The sequence below is a fragment of the Phoca vitulina genome, unplaced genomic scaffold (genome assembly GCF_004348235.1).
Source record: "Phoca vitulina isolate PV1807 unplaced genomic scaffold, GSC_HSeal_1.0 scaffold32, whole genome shotgun sequence".
Lineage (NCBI taxonomy): Eukaryota > Metazoa > Chordata > Mammalia > Carnivora > Phocidae > Phoca > Phoca vitulina.
This window is the reverse complement of record NW_022589735.1, coordinates 7,723,690-7,738,266: the sequence shown is the minus strand read 5'-3', so window position 1 is coordinate 7,738,266 and position 14,577 is coordinate 7,723,690. Positions and strand designations below refer to the sequence as shown.

General features: G+C 49.9%; 1 protein-coding gene across 4 annotated transcripts in view; it reads left to right on the top strand.

Moving 5' to 3' along the window:
- The window catches only part of SLC22A4 (solute carrier family 22 member 4), a 40,856-nt gene that overhangs the window by 12,136 nt on the left and 14,143 nt on the right, over positions 1 to 14,577 (top strand). For 2 of the 4 annotated variants that reach the window (XM_032425292.1, XM_032425291.1), the window contains 3 exons: positions 3,249 to 3,352; positions 4,749 to 4,903; positions 13,466 to 13,637. In XM_032425292.1, coding sequence (XP_032281183.1) covers positions 3,249 to 3,352; positions 4,749 to 4,903; positions 13,466 to 13,637 — 431 coding nt within the window. The remainder of the gene's footprint in view (positions 1 to 3,248; positions 3,353 to 4,748; positions 4,904 to 13,465; positions 13,638 to 14,577) is intronic. The other 2 variants (XM_032425293.1, XM_032425294.1) reach the window with 2 other exon arrangements.

Below are 14,577 nucleotides of genomic sequence, written 5' to 3'. Positions count from 1 at the left end.
CCTTCACTAGAATAACCCCATGGAGGAAAGGGCCCTTCTTCAGGCTGGCAGCTGATTTATCAGACTCCAGTCCCATGAATTACAGCTGGAATTTTGTCTGCCAATCCTGTGTCCTATTCCTAGGTCCTTTGCAGCTTTCCAACAAGATTCTTTGCGCACAGTAATTCCTCAAGAGAGGGCCCAACCTTTGGAACCAACCATGGGTAGCCATGACGTCAGCTGCCTTCCGTTGTTGGGTATGAGCAGGATTTCCAAAACCGGACAGCACCCTACATGGGCCTGGGATAGGTGACTTCACATGGCTATCTCCTGTGCCACATGATGCTGATAGGGGCCTTCTGGGGCCCACTTCAGGGAGGAAGAGGGACATAGAGCCATGGGTGCATAGGCTCCAGCAGGGGAGCGATGGGGAGCTGGCCCACACCTCATCCTTCCCAGCATCCCGCTTCAGAACTTGCCCTGCTCCATTCTCCAAAGACACCATGCTCGAGCCACTACAGGGCCATCTTTATGGGAATGCAAACTGTGCAGTCACACAGGCCCTCACACTTGGGTTGTAATGCTCTGCTATTGATGTCCTGAAATTCTTCATAATTTTTGAACGAGGGGTCTTGCATTTTCACATTGCACTGGGCCTGCAAATTAAGTAGCCAGTCCTGCTCACTACCCTTGCCATGTAATCCCTGCCTCCACATCTGACAGTCTTCCTCTATACTTTCTGTCTTTAAGTCTTATTTATCCTACCCTAAGGCAAAATCCTGACAGAAAAAATACTCAAAAAACCACAAAGGAAAACACATTCTCTTTGAAAGAGCTTTTCTGCTTGACTGCAGATAGAATGGTGATAGTGGATAACGGACACATGGATACCCCTACCACGTGTGAGATTTTCTCAGCTCTGTCCAGTGCTAAAGGCTGTGGAAAAGGTTTCTCACCCCTAGTCCTAGCATCTTCCTTGTAGCAGATGGTATTTAATAAGCTCATTTGTCTGACTTTTAGAGTTCTTGCCCAAAGCATAACATGGGTAAAGATTGAGTTCTGAGGCCTGAGTTGGTACCTAGCAAGGCTATGTACTTGCTATGACTTCAGACAAACACTAGTCTCAGAGCCTCAGTTTACTCTTTTTTTTTTTAAGATTTATTTATTTATTTGAGAGAGAACGTGAGCGCGGGGGGAGGGGCAGAGGGAGAGGGAGAGGGAGAGAGAATCCCAAGCAGGCTCCATGCCCAGCACAGAGCCCAACGCAGGGCTCCAGTCCCACAACCCTGAGATCATGACCTGAGCCAAAACCAAGAGTCCAATGCTCAATCAACTGAGCCGCCCAAGTGCCTGAGCCTCAGTTTACTCATACAAAACAGGCAAAACAACATGTTATGAGGCTTTGGAGTCTCAGTTGCTAATCTCTGTGTGCTGGGGCAGATTCCAAGCTCTTTTCTGACACTTTGGCCAGTGATTTTTGGAAGTGGGCGTGGCCATTAGTTCAGGTGCATGTCGTTCTGACCCATGCGCGGCAGGGCACGTGAATCCCGGCATACAGTTTTGGAGGGTTTGTGCCCTTTCCCCCGAAGGCCATTCAGGAACCCCAGTTGAAGCAACCGTACTCCGGGCATGGTCTCAGATGCATCCTGATTGTGTCTGAGGAGCAGAGAGCCGAGTTCCTGGCCGGCTTCGTTTTTCCCCCGCAGAGCTGTGCTTCAGCATTCTGCCTGTAGGCAGCATTGTGGGCGTCAGGAGAGACGGCCTCATGAATCTTGTTACTGTCTTTCAGACGGGGGTGTTCTCAAGGACATTATCCTCAACATCACGGCATGACCCCTTTGTGGAAGGAAGTATGCAGGAGAGACTTCTCTCAGGTCCGAGTACTTAGAAAAACTAGCTTCTGCAGAACAGTTTAACACTTTGCATGAAACAGGGATGGTGCGAGCTGAGCCGCTGGAAACCTGGGAGCCTGGCAAGCAGGCAGGCCCCTGGGCAGGACGACTGGTTGTCAGTCTTACCCTTGGCTCGCTTATTTTGCAATCCCTCCTCCCCAGTGCTGTTTGCCCTCATTCCTTAGCGTTTTGTTTTATACTCTTCTCTGGTCTGTGTCCTTACAAACACCTCTCTCTGTGAGAGAGTGAGGTGTGATATGAACATGCGAATTCATTTTTAAATCTATTTCAGGGAAGTTGTGAGGATTAAGGACTGAATTGCTTCATAAATGTTACAGAAGCAGCACCACCGCTCAGTGCAGGTGGGACTGGGCAGAAGGCGGGAGCTTTTTCCTCTAGACTGGATCATCTCGCTACACACAGCAATCTCCTGATCCGCAGCCCCCAGAATACTTATTGGTACCTGTATATATATATATATATATTACATACATATATATATATATAATACATACCTGCATATATTATATATATATATAATGAAAGCTCACTGAACACACTTTGAAATTTTTGCAACCTCCCTTGAGATTTTGCTGACTTGACTTAATTGAAGAGCTGAGAACTGAAGTTCTTGCTGAAGCTCGCATTTTATGGATCCACCAGCAGGGACTTGTTAGGGCCACCACAACCCACAGGCCTTGGGAGACAGGAGGAACCACCCTTCTAGGAAGGCTGGGTGGGAAGGAGTGTGGAGGGAGATAAAGAGCGCTGGAGAGGTCTAGATAGCCCACCCCCGCCACACAGTGGGCCCTGTATTCAGGTCCCAGGCTTGGCCTACGGTGTGAATAGAGCAGGGAGAAGAGGTTTTTCTGGAGGCGTCTGCTCAGAAGATATCATCACAGACCACTTGCACTTTTCACCAAGGCAGAGGAAACTTCTACACTTGGACCAAGTGACCAGGCCTCCTGCCCTGCCCCTGGGGAGTTTCAAACACCTTCCCTCCATGCTCGGGTGCCTTCTGAAGCAGAAATACTACCTTGGCTCATACTGCTTCACAGCTGAGGGGTCACCAGTCACAGCCATGGCCCCAGCTAGCTTCTCGATATGTGACGCAAGCAGAGAGCTGAGGTATTACTCTCTCTTTCCCTCAGAAGAGGAGGGTGGGTCTCAGGGAGGACAGTGACTTGCCCGAGTAAGTGGCAGAGTGAGGAGCCAACGCCAGGGCTGTGAGGTCTATGCTCTTAGCACCAAGTCAACAGCCTGTCACAGGAAGGAGAGAGCCTGTTCCAGCTGCCATGCAAATACTCCCTCAGCGCTGGCCTGGGGCTGGGCCTGCTGGAGGGCTGGGCTCACACTTCATGTTGTCTTCTCTGGCAGTGGAATCTAGTGTGTGAGGATGATTGGAAGACGCCCCTCACCTCCTCCCTGTTCTTCGTGGGCGTGCTCCTCGGCTCCTTCGTGTCTGGGCAGCTATCTGACAGGTAAGGAGGCTGGGAGGGAGAAGAGGTGCAACAGGGCCCCCTGTCAATTCACTGCCTATCTTGGGGTTGGACTGAATTGAAGGTATTTCTACCCAGAGAAAGAGAGGCCCCTCATACCAACAAGTCAGTGAAAGGAGGAGCCATGATGTCTCATGGTTTCTGTTCCCTCGACCCCTTGCTGGAACCCTCTTTTGTTCCGTTATCCCAGCCTTGCACTGTCAGGGCTTAGGCGGAGGGTCAGGGGGCAGGCTATGGCCCCACTGGAAACTGGTCCTTATAGCACCAAATCTCTCAAAAAAACATCACCACTGCCTCCCCATCCTACCCCCTAACTCTTAGATGACAGGGGATCTGTCCACAAACAGCCATCAGACAGAGTAAGGGCCAGACAGCGAGCGCCCACGTCGCGGCTGGGGGTCAGGCCCCTGGCCGGGCACCAGGGCCACAGAGCTGACCCACGTTGGTTGTGGGCCTCCTAGAATGCAGAGTCTCTAGAGGAGACAGCACCACAGCTCCAGGAGAAGTGCCCTTCTGGCCCCCGAATGTTCTAAGGGGACCAGAGCAGAAAGGTGGGAGTGCTAAATAGCAGTGTTAGGAAGGCTTCCCAGAGGAGTGCCTGTCCCTCCTCCCGTTACAAAGTCCCAAGGGACCGCAAGCCCAACAGCCTGAGACCTGATTTTGGAAAATGAGGTAGGAGACTGTTCTGCTCACCCCTGTGCTCCATTCTACCCACTGGTCACTATCAGAAAGTGAAATGAAGTCTTAGGCCAACTGCCATGTCATGGGTACTACGTAGAGCTACACTTCCTATAGAGGACTCGCTTGCAATTTTGGTTGCATGTTAGACTCACCTGGGAAAACTGTATAAATCCCATTACCCAAACTGCATCCGAGAAAATGAGAATCTCAGGAGGTGGGGTGCTGGCCCCAGCATTTTTTGGCACCAGGGGATTTTAAGCGCAGCTAAGGTTGAATACCACTGCCACAGAGGGGATCTTCATTCTGGATTGACAGAATTCCCATATTGCTGATATTAGATGTCTGTGCAATCTGTACTTACCCATTTTCCAGAAATGTGGTGGCACCTTCTACCTGTGGCTTGTTCTAAGGAGCAGGTTTCTATGGGGACCTTGCATGAGCTGCTTTGTGCTTTCGAGATATGGGTCCTCTACAGAAGTTTTAGAATCTCAAAAGGCACCCCCTGGGCCGATGGACGTCTGAGACATCACTAAGGAAGAGCTCAGGAGGATGAGACAGGGAGAAAAGTCTGTCACAGCCCTGAAAACAGAATAAAACAAAGAAAGTCTGCAGTGATGCATGACTCAGGGCTTGCCACGTGCCCTGAGTTACAGCTGCTGTGGCCTGCGCGTGCCATGTGTTGTGCTATATTCTACAGGTTTGGCAGGAAGAGCATCCTCTTCGCAACCATGGCTGTGCAGACTGGCTTCAGCTTCCTGCAGATTTTCTCCATCAACTGGGAGATGTTTACTGTATTATTTGTCATCGTCGGCATGGGCCAGATCTCCAACTATGTGGTGGCCTTCATTCTAGGTAGGAATGGTCTCTGACCCTCAGAGCTTCTCCTTCCAACCCTCTGAGAGGCCCAGAAAGAGGGGGCCCCTGAAGAGGGCCTAGGGAGTGCTCTTCACACGGAAGGAAACACCACAACCCTCAGGCTGTGCTTCTAAAACAGGGTCAGCCTCAGATATACCTGTGTGGGGGAGGGGACTGTGATCTCTGGTTCTTTGATTTGCTCACAGGGAGCCCATTCTGTGCTGGGCTCGGAAGTGTGGTGGTGAAGAGAAGCTGGAGCTGATCGGAACCACCCACACGATAACTGAGACACATTTCAGGATCCCAGGGCTTGGGAAAGGCACAAAGTTGGGGTGTCAGGGAAGGAACCACCTAGATAGCTCTTTGATCTGAGTTGTGAAAGGCTGGGACATCGGCCTGGGCCTGGACAGGTGTTCCTGACAGCCGTGCATGGCCCATGGAGGGATTCAGGGCAGCTGGTGTGGCCGGTACACAGGTGGAGGAGGCAGGTGCTGACAGGAGTTCAGTGCCGGGTCCACCATCACCGGGCAGGGCCGGCCTCACCCTGAGTCACAGTGCACCCCAGAGCCTATCAGCTGTGTGCAGGACAACGTGCTCTGTTGGTAGGGGTTCCTGTCTCCTAGCTGCAGCCTTGCTTCTGGAGGATCAGGCAGCATGAAGGGGACGCACAAGTTAAAGGTCATGAGGAGGCCCCCAGGGCCCTCACCAGCGCTTCCTGGGAGGAAGTGAGGTGAGCTCCAAGCAGGGGTCACCCACGGGAGCAAGCGTCCCCAGCATGCTCTCTGACCAGCTTGGGGGGTGGGGGGAATGAGGCAGCAGACACCAGTTCCCATAATCTCTCGTGTGATGGTATATCCCTGTTGGCTCAGTGCTGGCCTAGTCTGTCCCTATTGTCACAGTGTAATTATTAATAGTGTCCTTTTATTGTCAGTCTAACAATTCTTCCTGTCTCAGAAGCCTAAATCTGTTAAGATGGATTCTGATTGCTTTTAGAATTTGGAATGACTCACTAGCTTTGGAGATGCTGTGTTCTCTTAGCTGAGGAGGTCTACACTCTCTGTGAGGTTGCCAACATGGGATTGCTCACATTCCACTCCTTTAATCATTTGTGAAGAGCTCCTTGCCACAGCCAAGGTGTCTGCAGGGGGTGGGGGGAGGGGAGAGCATGCTGAAGCCACAGGGGCGCGGCAGTTAGCACCCTCTTTAGCTGGCCCCAACAGGAAGGTGGCCTCTCTCCTCCCTGCAGGGAAGGAGGGGAGCCAGATGTTCTTAAAGAAGGTCCTTTGTGTATACGACACAGAGCTTCAGGCCAGTGGTGTGAGAAACTAGGGATTAGAAGAATTTAGGATGGAAACTGCAAACTCCTCATGCCTGATGGCCCCAAGGACACAGGGCTCTTGACTAGAGCCTATTTGTTCTCATGGGCAAAATCTCCCAGAATCCATCTTCCTAGTGGTAATCCTCCCTAAACCCCAAAAGTCTAATCTGTGGCTCTGCTTGGGACAGACACATACCAACATACAGACACATAGAGACTGAACTGTTTTGAGGAGGCCTGTTCAGGATTCTGCCTGAGGCTGGCAGACCCCTTTAAGGAGGACCTCAAGGACCATCTGAAATGGAAGGGCAGAAAATCATAGAGAAGCCCCATCATTAGGATTGGAAGCCAGAAGGGGTTTGTGCCAGGCATGGCATCCCCCAGGTTCTACTGAATGGCCAGGATTGAGCCTTTACTTTCCAGGGGCACAGGATACTTCCGGGGCCTTGGAACCTCCCGTCTGGGAGAGCCCACCCCAGGCCTCCTGCAGGGAGGTCCTGCCCCGCTGGCGCTGACACTACAACCTGCCCCCCCCCCCCCACTGCTCCTCATGCCAAGAAGAATGATAGGGCCAAGGGGAAAGTAAGATCTTGTAAGATCCGTCAGAGCCCAGATTTACAAGCCAGCCATCAGTGAGCTGGATGCTGGGTGCATCAGCCAGGGTCCCGGAGCCTCCCTGGCTGTCGTTTCACTCCACTGTGCTCTAGGAAACTGCTGACTTTTATGTCCTTGTATGAGACTCTGTGTTGGGTTCTCAGGTTTGGACATTTAAGAATGTCACTGAAAACCTATCCGCCCCCCGCCCCGAGCGGCGGACTCTGGAGTCACGGCCGGGGACGGGGCCGCAACGTGCGAGCGCTGGGCGGGCGCGGCGCGGGGCGGGGCGGGCGCAGCGCGGCGCGGGGCGGGGCGGGGCCGCAACATGCGAGCGCTGGGCGGGGCGGGGCGGGGCGGGGCGGGGCCGCAACGTGCGAGCGCCGAGCTGGGCTGGGCGGGGCGGGGCGGGGCGGGGCCGCAACGTGCGAATGCTGCCCGGTTTCTCCGCAGCGCCGTAGCGCTCTCTGGCGTCCCAGGGCTAAAATAGTGAATTCTGGTTTCTGAGTAAAATAAACGAAAGCTTGGGGTCTAGGCCTTCTCTTTTGCCCTCTGGCTCTAGAGAAGGGTTGGCAAGACTCTGTGATAATAATCTCATTTTAAGGGACTTCTCATTAATTCGGGAAGCTGAATTACTCCCATTCTCAAAACGACACAGAAACGGATCCTTTCCTTGTTCTCCTTTTTAAAAATTGTAAAGCTTGCCATAGGCATAGGAGATAGAAAAAGGGAGCGAAGCAACAGTGCTAACCAAAGGAACATAAAGTGGATTCACCTGGTAGTGAGGACCCTGCCAAAAAGATGCTGGTTTAGGAGGAAATGACCACTCAGGACCAATGACACTGACCCTGTCTGTACTCCAGCTCCCCCTCACCATCTCCTACTGTTTCCCAGGAATAGTGCCTCCAAGCTGTCCACCGCCTTCTGGTAAGATGCCAGGGACTCCTTCTTTATCCCTCGTAACTACCTGGTCAAATTTATTTTGCACTGTTAACTGCCTTCTTGTCTTGACCCATCCACTAATTCAGTATTTTCCTAGTACTCCTAACATCAACCTCCTGTGCAGTATTTGTGCCAACATGCTGACCTGTTTAAAACTTCTGCTTCCTCTGGTGTCTAGATGTGTGCTTTCTTTCCAGAAGTATGCAACTGATGGCATCCTCCTTTATAATTCTGGCTACCAGAAGAAGACTCAGGCAAAATTGAAATTTAACTCTGTCAATCGTGCATTCTTTATCAGCCACATATTTTTAAAGTGTTTTTAAATTGAGATACAATTGGGACGCCTGGGTAGCTCAGTTGGTTAAGCGTCTGCCTTCGGCTCAGGTCATGATCCCAGGGTCCTGGGATCGAGTCCCGCATCGGGCTCCCTGCTCTGCAGGGAGCCTGCTTCTCCCTCTGCCTCTGTCTCTCTCTCTCTGTCTCTCATGAATAAATAAATAAATAAATCTTTTTAAAAAAATTGAGATACAATTTGCATACCATACTATACACTCTTTTAAAATGTGTAGTTTAGTGGTTATTAGTATATTTGCAAAGTTGTACAAACATCAACCCTTTGTAACTGCAGAACATTTCCATCACCTCCCCGAAAACCTGGTACCCGTTAGCAGTGCCTCTCCGTTTTCTTCTTTTCCTAACCCCTGGGAACCACTAATCTACTTTCTGTCTGTATGGTTTTATCTATTCTGGACATTTCAGATAAGTGGAAACATACAAGCTGTGGCCTTGTGACTGACTTCCTTCACTTGATGTTTTCAAGGTTGGTCCATGCTACAGTGTGAATCACTATTCCACTGAATGGATTTACTACATCTTCCTCATCCATACATCCGTTGATGGACATCTGGGTTGTGCCCACTTTCGGGCTATCAAAAATAATGCTACTATCAGCATTTGAGGACAGGTGTTTTGTGGATATGTGTTTTCAGGTCTCTTGGATATGTACCTAGGAGTGGAATTGCCGGGTCATATGGTAATTTTATATTTAACCATTTAAGGAACTGCCATACTGTTTTTCAAGGGGATCAGTTGCATATTTTTTGTTCTTTCCTCCAAGGCAGAACTTTTGCCTTTCTTTGTATTTTACTTTAATGTTACCGTTATCTTATTGTGTTCAAATTATAAGGTACCTCAAAGACTTCAAGGGATGAGATGGAATATAAATACATTAAGAGAATGCAGACATTTACTGGCACCCCATGTTTGCACTGTACTGTGTGAAGAAAGACATTTTGGGATATATGTAGAGATAGCGAGGGTTACTTTTAACTAGAATGATCTCTTTAGGTTCATGAGAGGAGAGAGGAAGGCCTGAGTAGGGGAATATCTGTTAATTTGGAGAGAGTTCTGAGTATTTCCAGGGAGCAAAGAGAGGTTCTACTGTCTTCCATTGGGTCTTTTGGTCAAAGGCACTGTACTTTCTTCATTCCTCTGACATTCAGCACATTTCAACTGTTTGACCAGGATAAGAGAATTAGCTCTTCCTGAGCACCTACCACATGCCAGATGCTCTACTAGGCTCTTTCCATATGGTATCTCAGTCCTCATAATAAAGACCTCCATGAAGTAGGACTTACCAAATGAGTGTCGAGGAGCCCAGGCTCTCTGCAGACGCCTCTTTGCACATGGCCTCACTACTCACAACCCAGGGGGCCCTGGGTCCTATCCCATAGCCTGGCAACTGTACCATCTTCTTATTTCTTGAGCTGGGGTCTGCTGGGGTCTGCTGCAGGCTTCTGTTGGTCATTCATGGAGGAGCAGATCCTGCCTTCAATGTGGAATGGATTCAGTGGGTCCTGGGATGATGACCAGAGAAGGGCGTTGATCATTGTGGAAGTGAGCCTAGCCCTCTCTGAGTCACTCCCTCTTGGAGAGAGTACTTGGATTGGGGTGGTAGTGACAGGCAATGAACAAACACTGTTGATCAGGACATTCCGTCTGGCTTAGATGACAGAGTTCACTCCCAAGAGACACTCTGCGGCCCAACCAGACCAAGACCAACTAGGAGCAAAACCCTAGAGGGTAAACTAGCCCAGGACAGGCATCCCCAGTCAGCAGAGCCAGAATTCACTGCTGTCATCTGTTCGGCAGCGGCATACCATGGAAGGTTTGCAGGAATCAGGACTCCTCTTCTAGTGCTCCTCAGAGATGGCTGGTCGGCTATCAGCTGGTTCAAATACCAGCCCAGGAAGGGAACAGGGAAATCCTCACTTCTTGAAAGGAGGGCATGTCCTGACCCATCTCCCATCAGTGTCTCCCTTAGGAATCTCAGTTGAAGAACTGCTTATAAGGCCCAGGTTTTGTCTCCAGGTGATTTTTTTTCTGATGGTATCCATAGTTCAAACAGATCAGGCTTAAATCCTTGCTGCCCCACCTACTACCTATGTGTGAATTGAGGCAATTTGCTTCACTCTTTAAGTCTCAGCTGATTACGCGTGAAACAGAAGTAATATTCATTCTTTTTTTTGTTTTTTAAGATTCATTTATTTATTTTAGAGAGAGAGAGAGAGAGCAAGGGGGAGAGCAGAGGGAGAGAGAGAAACTCAAGCAGACTCCCCAATGAGCACAGAGCCCAACGTGGGGCTCCATCTCACGACACTGAGATCATGACCTGAGCCGAAAACCAAGAGTAAGACGCTTAGCCAATTGTGCCACCCAGGTGCCCCGGAAGTAATACTAGTTCTTGCATAATTACTGTGAAGCTTCCAAGAGATCATGTATGTAAATACTTAGTCTAGGACCTGGCTCGAAGTGCCCGCTCAAAAACGAATGTTAGCTAGGAAGACGATGATAATGATGTGCCAGGAGGGGTGGCTGTCTAAAAGTCAGAGGGCAGGAAGTCGTGCTAACAAGGAACTCTTCAGGGTTGTGCCATCCATGTTGCTCCCCGGAAAGGCAGAGGGATAGATTTAAAACTCTCTGTCCCCCATGGGTACTGTGCAAAGTCAGAACAACTCTGTTCTGGCCTGAGACCCGAGCTTAGAGACAGAGGTTATCCAGGAATCCAGTGGTGTCTCTTCTCTCTCTTCTCTTATCAGGGTCACGGAAGCATGGGGGAGCCCCCTTGGCCTCACGATTCTACAAGATTCTCACTTAGTCCTGTGCACTTGCTCTTTTCTGCAACCAAATCCTCTGCTGCTTCACTTCTGAAACTCTGCTTAGGAACAAAGTGCCCCCTATTTATTCCCACATCATGATAATGACAGCCAAAGTGTTTAGAAACGTGGCATGGTGAGTCTGCCTATGGAGTGGTAGGAGGGTCATTACTGAGGTAAGAAAAGATTTGGAACTAACACTCGTGATCCTCAAAGAAGTCAGGCCCTGTGTTTGGAAATTAGTGGAGAGGCTGAAAAGTGCCCTAGGTGGTTAGGCCTATTGCCCACAGTCTGAAATGAGAGAAGCACACATCATTATTGGCCATTTCTATCAGTCTGGTTTTTAGAAATGGCTGTTCAAGAGGAAACCACTGAGGCACAACTCTCAGTTATGTTGAGTGAGGAAGAAATGGGCTGGGGATAAGGAACAAGTAGGCAGTGAGAATGGGAAACTAGCCAAATATAACTGACCCATGAACAATGGGGGGTTGGGGCACTGACCACCCTTCACCCACACAGTCGTAATCCACATACAACTTTTGACTCCCCCAGAACTTAACTACTAATATAACCTACTGTTGATCAGAAGCCTTACTGATAATGATGTGGGAAACAAAGGCAGAAAAAAATTATTAAATTCCCTTACTACCTACAGCCCACTGACAAGTCCTTGGAACAGGCAGAGTGACATTCCTCTAGGGACTCAACTGCCTCCATGTTAGTACTTTGCTAAGGGCAAAAGACAATCCTAGCCCGACCACCCCCACCCCTAGCCGCCCCCTCCCCCCCGCCAGGATCCTGTAAGTCTACTTTAACATATAAAAATTCCTTTAGAAATTTCCTTTATCTCTAAACCCCCCAAGATATGTGTTGGTAATCATCCCTCAAGCAGATGGCCCACAGGGTCTCATGACTAAGGTTTTATTAGACGGTAATAAATGACCCTTTCCCAATAATAGCTAGCCCCCTCAAGGTCCAGGAAACCTTGCTTCCCACTTCCTTAGAGATTTACACTATCCCTAACCCCCTCGCAACTTGAAAGTATATAATGGGCCGCTCCTCATGAACCTGGTGCGGCTCTTTCTGCCCGTGGGTCCTGTCCAAGTGCTTGAATAAAATCACCTTTTTGCACCAAAGACCTCTCAAGAATTCTTTCTTGGCCATCAGCTTCGAACCCTAACGTTCTTTCATACATCAACAACATACACAGTAGATGAACACATATTTTGTATGTTATATGTATTCTATACTGTATTTTTAAAATAAAGTAAGCTAGAGAAAAGAAAATGTTATTATGAAAACCATAAGGGAGAGAAACACATTTACAGTACCGTACTGTATTTATTGAAAAAAAATCCTTGCAGATGTGGACCCTGTAGTTATCATACTGCTCCTCTGGAATTAGCTCTTAATTCCTTAGCCTGTGCTCAGGGCATACAAATACAACTGAGAAAATATCTCCTGAAAGACAAGCCTGAATGGTCCTTTGAATGCTCTGTTTTGTGTTTCCTGGGCTACTCTTCTGTAGCGGTGGGCAGATCCCAAACAAAAAGCAGAGCTGTTGCCATTGGCCAGATCTCTGCCTCAGGGGCAGAGGACCAAGAGCGGATTCTGGAAAGGGCCTGGAGCTCTGTGCCAACAGAGGAGCTTGTTCTTGGACGCCCCCATTGCAACCGGGAGCTCTAAGAGGCAGGCATATCTCTAGAAGACTTGGGGCACTGAGCAGAGCAAGAGCCAACAGCCACCTGTGTGTCCTCTCCCAAAACAGGGCCCAACACCAGGCAGTCTTGGGCCTTTGCGGTGTTCTGGGAAAGCTCTGTGAAGTTCCCTGAGTGTGTGGCCAACTCGAGAGCTGCCACCTGCTGGGCCAGCCAAATGGCTCCTTCTTTCTTCCCTTGGTCTGAATAGACTGTGTCTGCCTGGGGCTGATCCCTGAGTACAATGTGGCTGCAGGGAATTCAGCTCTGGGTGTCTGGGTGGGGGTGGGGTGGGGTAGGGGGCTGCTCTGTGTACCTCCGGAGTCAGCTGGATCCTATTTATCAGCTCTCAGGGCTCAAGGGTGGCTAATGGTGTCCTAATACGATTCTGTTAACTCTGAATTGTCCACTGTTTCCTGAGACCCCGTGTCTGTTTGTTTATAGTGGGGAAATGTGGGAAAGGCTACATGCATCGTGACCCCACAGAGCCCTTCAGAAGAGCCTCCACTGTCTCCCGGGAAACCCTGTCTGCTCCTCACCTTGGGCGCTTATTTTGGAAACGGGGCATTCTCAGAAGAGATGACCTCTCGGGGCTGGGCATGAGACAGCCATAAAAAGATAAATCTGTGGCTCCTTTAAAATCTCATGAAAACTCATCCTTCTCTAAGGCGACAAGTCTTGGGTCGCTTCCCACTTTCCTTCACGCTGATCACGCCTCCTCTGGGCCATAAGGCAAACGCCTTTTCCCTTTTCCCGGTAATTGTAGCTCGAACTCCAACTGCCAGGTAATGATGTAAAACGGCAAATATTAAAGTGAGTTAAAATGCTAATACTCCTCCCTTGTTTTGAACAGGAACAGAAATTCTTGGCAAGTCAGTTCGTATTCTATTCTCCACGTTAGGAGTGTGCACATTTTTTGCAGTTGGCTACATGCTGCTGCCGCTGTTTGCTTACTTCATCCGAGACTGGCGGATGCTGCTGCTGGCGCTCACGGCGCCCGGGGTGCTGTGCGTCCCGCTGTGGTGGTGAGTGTGGTTCGGTCCCAGACAGCCCCCCGCCGCGGCCCGGCATGCCTGGTGCTGACCCTCGCGCGGGCTGCGTGGTCCCCGTGGAGCTGGCCTTCGAAGCCCGGGGCGTGTTGGCCTCGCTGCGGGTGGGCCTGTGTACCCCGGTCTGATTCTCCACGGTCCCACAGAGCCCCGCTCTCAGGAAACCCAGCCCTTCTGAGCCCTCCCCGCCCCCGTCCGCTGTCGGTTGTTGATCTTGTTTTTGGACATGGTACCCATGGGTTGTGCTGTTTCCAATTCTGCCCCACCCTGCTCTGTTGACACCTTTCTCTCTCCAGGAAATCTCTTTCTCCTTCTGGATTCAATTCATGTAATTTCCTCAAGCTTCCCTATCACGGGGTGATTAACATCTAGGATGTGCCTGTTTATCTGCTCTGTCTTTTTTTTTTTTTTTAAGACTTTATTTATTTCTCAGAGAGAGAGAGAGAGAGAGCACAAGCAGGGGGAGCGGCAGGCAGAGGGAGAGGGAGAAGCAGGCTCCCCGCTGAGCAGGGAGCCCGATGCGGGGCTCGATCCCAGGACCCTGGGACCATGACCTGAGCCCAAGGCAGACACTTCATGACTGAGCCACCCAGGCACCCCGAGTGACCCAGATTCTGACCATAACTTAACTGAGCCACCCAGGCATCCCTCTGCTTTGTCTTGAAGGGCGAGAGAATTCTTTTCATTTAATGAGTTGTTAGAGAAATGTTCTCTCCTTCCTCGATCCTGCCACCCAATTTTGACAAATCAGTGTGGGATTAACCAAGTTTGGAGATACTGGCCCCAGTTTCACCCAATATGATTATGTGGGAAATTTCAGGTGAGAGAAGAGATTAGAATAATGGAATAAGGTCCCAGCTGCACCTTCTTTTTGGGGATTCCCCATTTCTTTTGTTTTGGGTTTTTTTTCTCCCTT